This window comes from Gavialis gangeticus, unplaced genomic scaffold, assembly GCF_001723915.1.
Source record: "Gavialis gangeticus isolate Ggan-Ray unplaced genomic scaffold, GavGan_comp1, whole genome shotgun sequence".
Classification (NCBI taxonomy): domain Eukaryota; kingdom Metazoa; phylum Chordata; order Crocodylia; family Gavialidae; genus Gavialis; species Gavialis gangeticus.
In genome coordinates this window covers 6513046-6520707 of record NW_017729001.1, presented here as the reverse complement: position 1 = coordinate 6520707, position 7662 = coordinate 6513046, and the positions used below count along the sequence as shown (strand labels likewise).

The 7662-nt window shown below is 46.2% G+C and overlaps 1 protein-coding gene across 1 annotated transcript in view; it reads right to left on the bottom strand.

Moving 5' to 3' along the window:
- Positions 1-7662, bottom strand: part of LOC109290319 — a 52816-nt gene that overhangs the window by 13119 nt on the left and 32035 nt on the right. Inside the window, exons 5-7 of the mRNA XM_019506763.1 lie at positions 6342-6437; positions 4753-4804; positions 1555-1723 (exon numbers count right to left, since the gene is read on the bottom strand). Of these exons, the coding sequence (XP_019362308.1) occupies positions 1555-1723; positions 4753-4804; positions 6342-6437 (317 nt within the window). The remainder of the gene's footprint in view (positions 1-1554; positions 1724-4752; positions 4805-6341; positions 6438-7662) is intronic.

The window sequence follows — 7662 nt, the reverse complement described above, 5'->3', positions numbered from 1 at the left end:
GGAGAGGGGTCGGCCGGACATAAGGCGCCCCTAGGGAGGCATTCGGAGCCTGGAAGGTGGTCGGGTGCAGGGAGGTGGGCGGCTCAATGCAGGAGCACCCCCTACTGGCCCGCCTCAGGTGGTGGAAATAGCAGTGGGATACGAATACCCAGCTGTTTTCCTGAGGTGGGGTCCCTGCACCCGCCACAGGAGGAGTTGTCTCTGACTCCAGGGACAGCTCCAAGGGGTCAGGATGCTTGAAGCCAGGTGGGCAGGACAAAGCAGTGACAGCCCAGTGGCCCAGGGCCCAGGCTGGCAGTAGGGAGTCATTGCCCAGCTCCATGTCTCTGGTGCTTTGCCCTTGCACTGCCCAGGGTGCCTTGGAGCATCATAACAGGGGAAAAGCATATGGTTGGGTGGGGAAGGGGGAGAACAGTGGGTTGCAGAGAGCCAGTGCAAAGGGAGGGAGAAGTTTGCCTGCGTTTCCTCACTCAATCCCCAGAAGCCGAGCAGCCACAGCTGCCAAGGGGCTGCCTCCACCTCTGCCCAGCTGTTTCCTCCTGCTCTGCACTCCTGGAGGGAAAGGGGTTCATGCTGGGGGGTGGGGGGAGGTGTGCTACTTGTCCCATGGGTGGAGGAAGAGGGAGGGGAGGGGAGGAAAGCAAGAGGATCCTGAGGGAGGTGTGACTAGTGATGGTGACAGGCTGGGGTTGGGGATGCATGCTCATGCAATACAGCTGCATTGGGGGGATATACCTCATTCAATAGAGCTATTTTGGGGCGATGCACTCCTATGCAATGGAGCTGCCAGTTGGGACAGGTGCAGGCCAGGGCAGTGCACCCCACTTTCCGTTGCAGCAAGAGGTGTCCTGACCCATGTTCTCTGCAGGCACTGGCCACCATGATGCTGCACATGGATCAAAAAGAAAAAAACAGATTCCCTCCCAAAAGGCAGAGCTGGTTAGAAATTTTCAAGTGAATCAGTTTTTATCAGAACTGTAACTTGCTTGCAGGGACATTCATATCAGTTTTAACAGGAAGCATTTCTTGGATCTGGGGTAGAATTTTCAGCTCAAAACCAGAAAGACCCCTGCACCTAGAATAGCCAATAAGCAGTGCACTCACCAGGATTGTGGAAGAGAGATCTGGATACAAAGCAGGGACTTGAACCTCAGTTTTCCACGTCACAGGTGAGTGCTTTATTGGCTGTTCTGAGGTAAGTCACCCTCAGTTTCTCCTGTTGCACTCTGCACAGATAATTAAATATTCATTGGAACAGCTAGTATCTCCCATATCAGAGGCATGTGCCCTAACCACAGAGCCTATTCCAGGATGTGAAGGGGAGGTATTTCTTGTTTCTTCACAATCAAATGTGGAACAGTTTTGGTTTCATCCCAGTGCATAACAGGGAATGATCTGACATCTCAAAACCTTCTGTGGGATCCCAATAGCTCTATTAAAAGTCACCTGCAATGAACTGTGCATGGAGCACCCAGGCCTTCTGCCATCTGTAATATACTTGCTACCCCTCTCTCCTGTGGGAAAATTTCCCTTTGCTGTCAGACAGGGGAGCACCTTGTAGTCTAGGCAGATTTCCCTCTTAGCTTGCTTCCAACTGGATGCTGCTGCTCTGCTTGGGCTCAAGCTCACTCTTGTAAGGCTGCTGCTCCTCCAATGTGTACTGTCATTAGATTGCAGACACTCCTTTTCCTCCTCCTCTTCATCATTGCTGGAGTCTAAGCACCTGTAAAATCAGCATCTGTGTCAATCTAACCTCAATGGATTGGGTCGATCTAACCTCAGGCCGGGATGCAGAGACCAAATTTCTTTACATTATAGAAGACTGCTTCCTGGAGCAGTTAGTCCTGAAACCTTCAAGAGGAAATCTGGTCCTGAGCAGTGCACAGGATTTGGTGCAAAGGGGAAGTGTTACTGAGCTTTTCTGCAATAGTGACCACAATGCAACTGAGTTTGAAATCCATGTTGGGGGAGAGACAAGAAGAAAATCTATCACAGTAACCTTTAATTTTAGAAAGGGAGACTATACCAAAAGAAAGAAGCTAGTTAGACAGAAGTTAAAAGGGGCCCGTATGGAGGTGAAGAACTTGCAGGCAGCATGGGAACTGCTTAAGGACACTGCACTGGAGCCACAGAGCAGAAGTATGCTGCGAATTTTAAAAAATTGTAAGAGGACCAAAAGAAACCCAGCATGGTTTAATGGTGGAATTGCAGAAGTAAAAAATAAAAAAAGCCTAAGGAACTACAGAAGATTCTGGCACTATTGAGCAAACGGGCAACTAAATGGCAGGTGCATTTCAATGTAGATACGTGCAAAAGTAATTCAAACTATACCTACACTATGATGGGCTCTGCAGTACAGTAGTTGTTATCACACAGGAAAGAAGTCTAGGAGTCATTGTGGACAGTTTGCTGAAAACATCAGCTCAGTGCTCAGTAACCATTCAAAACACAAGCAAAATGTTCAGAATTATTAAGAAGGGAATTATAAACAAAATAGAAAGTATAATTATGCTCCTTTATAAATCCATGGTGCATCCATACATTAAATACTGTGCCTAGTTCTGGTCCCCATGCCTCAAAAAGGATATAGAAAATTAAAGAAGGTACAGAGAATGGCAATGAGAATGATTAGTGATATGGAGCGCCATCCATATGAGAAGAGGTTAGGCCTAGTCAGTTTAGAAAAGAGATGCCTGAGGGGGGACATGATACGGGTTAACAAAATCCTAAACAGCAAAGAAAAAGCAAATGGGGAATATTATTGTCTCTCACAATACAAGAAGTAGGGGTAACAAAATGAAACTAGTAGGTAGAGAGTTTAAAACAAAATAAAGTTCTTTTTCACACAGCATGTAATTACAGTGTGGAACTCAATGTCACCAGATGTTGTGGAAATTGACAATTTAACCACATTCAAAAAGGGACTAGACAAATTCTTGGAAGAAATGTGCCTCAGTAGCTATTGAGCATGGGAGTTTGGGGTATATCATGTGAATCAGAACTTCCTTAAATGCTGAAGGGTGTAAGTAAGAGAGGAACAGGGGACAAACCCTGATCATACCCTGTTCACTCTCCCTTTCAGCATTCACCCTCAGCTACTGTGAAGCAGGATACTAGGGCTATGTGAGGCTTTGGACCGTGCTTCGGATCTGGAGAAGCTTCGGATACTTCAGTGTCCGAAGCAGCATGTCCGGATTGAAGTGCTGGCTTCTTTAGGCTTTCCAAAGCAGATTGGAGCTTCCGAACTGCTGTGGAGTAGCTTCGGAGATCCAGCCGTGGGGTATAATGGGGAATCAATGAAAAATCTATAACTTTCTTGTGTTTTGTCCGATTTGAATGAAACGTGCAGCGGTGAAGTCGGATCGAATAGCTGCCTACTCGCACAGGCCTACAGGGTACTTGGCAAAAAGGACCTGTGGTCTGACCCAATAAATGGCAGTTCCTACGGTCTTACCCAAACAGCTGTACTACACAAGATCCACATTCCAAGGTCAAGAGGAAAGCATCAAGGCCAAGTGGATTTGCACATGGCATGTGCTTAAACCAAGGATCATCTGAAACAATCAAGAGCGAATGATGGATACCTGGATGGAACTATATCAAGGGTTTGAAAGCAGGAGAATCCTTGACAGGTTCCATCTGGGTCTGTGTCAGTACCTCATGACCATTTAAGATCTGATTCACATGAGTACTCATGGCTCATGCAAACTGCTGAATATCCCCAGCCACATATTTAAAAAAATATGGCAGAAGCTCTTTACTCCCCATTCTAACCTCTAGAGGAGGTTACAGTGTCTCTGGCAGTGCTGGGTGTCTACATCAGTAGAGATACTCAGGACTGCAGAGCATGGGATTAGCTTCTTTGCTCTAGTCCTGGTGCTTGAGACAAGGCCTTGTGGCAGGCTGCAGAACCATGGTCAGCACAAGCCAAAGTGAAATGCTGGATGCATTTTACATGAATGCATCTTTACATGTCAAAAGGAATCAGAACTTGTGGTAAAGGTGATATTTTTATTAGACCAACTAGATTTTTGCAAAAAAAATTATTTATTTGCAAGCTTTCAGGCTAGACCAATACAGCTACAACCTGGATACCTGACACATGAAAGATATCAAATTTTAGCCAATTTTTAAAATTAAATCTTCATAATTTTACAAGGAGGAAGCAAGTTTTACCACCTGAAACCTGAGCCTCAGTTCCTGCCTTTGTTCGAGGGAATTTGCATTACCGCAGAGCTCAGATATACTTCATCGCATAAGAAAATCCTGCCCAGAAGAGCATTCCATTCTTTTACTCATGTGAAATATGAATCATCATAACCAGAAGGAAATATGACTCTACATTCTGCTTGCCACCAAACACCTTTGAGGTAAACAGACTACTCCAACTTTTCTCTGAGCTTAATCTGCATAAAATGAATGTTTCCAAACAGGATATTTTACCATACCTTCAACTCTCCTATGAAATATGAATTTTTATTTCTACCCAGGAGAACTTGTACAATCTTTTCTCCTATGCCTGAAGAAGGGTGCTTGTGCTCGAAAACTTGCAATTAAAGACCTTTTTTTGCAAAAATCTGGTTAGTCTAATAAAAGATATCACCTCTACCACGAGTTCTGATTCCCTTTGCCTCTAGACCAACATGGCTACAACCTGAATACTCTTTACATGTCATGTCTTTACATGAATATGGTAACTCTGTATCATCACCAAGACACTGGGCTAATAAGCAGGTTTTTGTTAGCACTTACCCCAATGAGTCCCCCAGGGGCGAATGAAGTGTATTGCTGTTGTAGTCAGGAACTAGTTGGAGAAAGGAAAAAATATTAGAGAAAGCAAAATTCCACTGAGCTAGGTGCTGCACAAACATGGAACAAAACAACTGAGCTGTCCTAAAGAGCTTACAATCTAGAGGCACAAGCAAATGAACACATTACCACCCAGTGAAGGTGGGGGAGAGCTTACAGGACATCAGCTACCCTCTGGTAACTGACCAGTGTGCATGTGAAGAAAGTGAAACAAGCTACATCTCATTTACCACTTGAGAAGTATATGCACATAAGCACTTACTATGCAGTATATGATGTACTACAACTTCATACCCTAGCTTACCCTGTTGATGTGACCAGATCAAAGTATAAAACTAGAGACAACAGATGGATTCAGACAGGGTAGTGCAAGCAAACAACGAGACAACGGGTTTCTCTTCCCTGCAATCACAGCAGCTTGGAATTAACTAGCTCGGGTACTGGTAGCAATCTAGCTACAGCAGCACAAAGTTCAGCATGCGTTAATTCATCCTGCTTCTCAAGTAGTTTTACAGGCTATACTGACCTCTGTGCTGCCACAGCTAGACTGCTACTGGTACCTGACTCAAGTAGTTTAAAGCTAGCTCAGGCACGTCTACTTTACACTGTGGTCACTGCTGTCAAGTTTTGTGACTTAATGCAGCAAGAGCAGTGGTAGTAGGGCACCTACAAGAGATGCGGTCCTAAATGGCAATGGACACCTGTTCCAGGCTCAGAACAAGGTGATGAATCAAGGTATGCTCCATGGGGAAAAGTGACTAACACTAATGGTAACCTCTGGGTGTGGATGGAAATGGAAGAGTGGTGCCAGTGTGACCACTATGGGCAATTCCATCTCCTTACCCATCCAACATGGTTCAATTGCCTAGAAAACCAGAGAGAGAGGAGACTGGAGTAAGGCATGAGGATACAGTGAGATGGAGGAGTTAGGAGGAGGCAGAAGGGAAGAAGGATCCTTATCTCTTTTTTCACTGACAGTATCCCAGAGCTCTCTGGGGCAGTGGCTGGGCTGGGCTGGGTATTGGAGCTACACCTCTTTGGTGGATGACAGCCTTGGGGATGTCAGCCTGGTCTTTTGCTGTCTTCACTGAGTCCAGGTTACTGTCAACAGTGACGGTGTCAAACCTGGTGAAGGCAATGCATGTAAGAGAGTGAATGGGGCATGTGAAAGACACTGGACTAAACTCACCCCTAAACTGGGTGCCTGTCCTCCAACTCCCCAACTACTAGTGATGGGAGGAGTAACTCCCTTTGTTTCCAACCTCAACAAGGACACAATCCTAAAAGAGGTTCTGTTCTTCTCTCCAGTACCTGCAGTTTATTCCTTCCCCCAACCAAATTTCCAGAATTTATTCCTGCAGAGACAAGGGAAGTCATCATCTCTCTGGAGGAGGACATGCAGGCAGGGGGACACTGAGGAGAAGATGGAGACAAATAGGAAGGCAAAGAACCCAGGCAGTGCAAGCTCAAAGGACAGACCAGTATCCAGTTCTTTCCCCAGGAGGCATCAACCAGCAAACAGCTTCTCTTACCAGCCACATGCTTGTCTTTGTTGGGCACTGAAGAACTACTGTCTGGAGCCAAGTTCAGGCCACAACTCTTAGGGATTCTGGTGTCTGAGTCAGGACCTAAACCAAGGGTGAGAGTGGGAGCAGGTGAATGGAGGTCCCCTTGGGGGGTACTTTATTGAACATGTCAGGCAGGGGATAGAACTACTGGCAACCCACAACATATACCAACAGCCAGCAGCATTTACAGGTCCCTCGCCCACTAGCATCAACAGGTCGTGGTCATGTGCTTGGCCACCATTTGCCTGGTTCACTTACTTCAGGCTAAGCAGACACATTGTGCTGGGGACTGGTAGGACCTGGAGGCTTCCCCTACAGCCATGAACAGGGAAAGTCAATGGGACTCAATGGCCAGCATGGGGCAGGGGAGGGCTGTATAGAGACTAAAGTCCTGTTCTTCTGTACCCAATGCCTGTTAGTTCTCCTTATTGGCAAGGGATGCCCCTACTTCTTGAATTGGAGACAGCTAGGTTATGGGGCCTGTCACCATCCTCCAGCTGCACATTCCCCCTGAATCCTTCATCTTCCTTTCTCAGTCCCCCAGGGCAAACTCTTCTTCCCTGCTCCTCAACTCCATGGTCTTCCCTATGTAGCACCCACCCAGACAGACACTGTGTTGTGTGACCTCACTCCGAGACAGACCCTGCTCCTCCAGGGTTAGATGTGCTATTGACTCCAAACCAGAGAGGCGCACAGAGACCTGCCATGCACCCATCAGGCAAGGGCCAGTCGCAGGCACTGTCTTTGCACTGTCCTGAGCACAAGAACAATTCCCTGCTGAAAGCCTATTTGGTGCTAAGAGTTGGGGACATGTCTGGGACATGCCTTGTTTCCCTTCATACCAGGCTAGCAGCACACAGTGGAAGAGCATGACTTCCTGTGCCTCCCTCACTTAGATTACCCACAGCTAATGCTGGATGACATTTTGTGAGAAAATAGCTTCTTTTTTTTTTTTTTTAAAGGTTTAGGTTGTTCCAAAACTACTGCCAAATTTGGATTAATTCACCAAATAGTTATGTTTCAAAAAAACTTTTCAAAACCATATTCATAGAACTGATGGAAAAAACTATTCTTCCACTGAGTAGCTGGGTATTCAAGGTATTCATTCAGAATGTGGGGTATCCAAGTTTACTTCTTCCTTTTCCCTGAAAGAATCTGAATTCACACCCATCCCCCAAGAAAGCACCCTAGTCATCAAGGAAGAACATGGGTTCAAGTGTATTGGCCAAATCTCTGAATTGGACAGGCCCCATCCCCCACCTGCTCTCCCAGTGCTCTCCCAGTG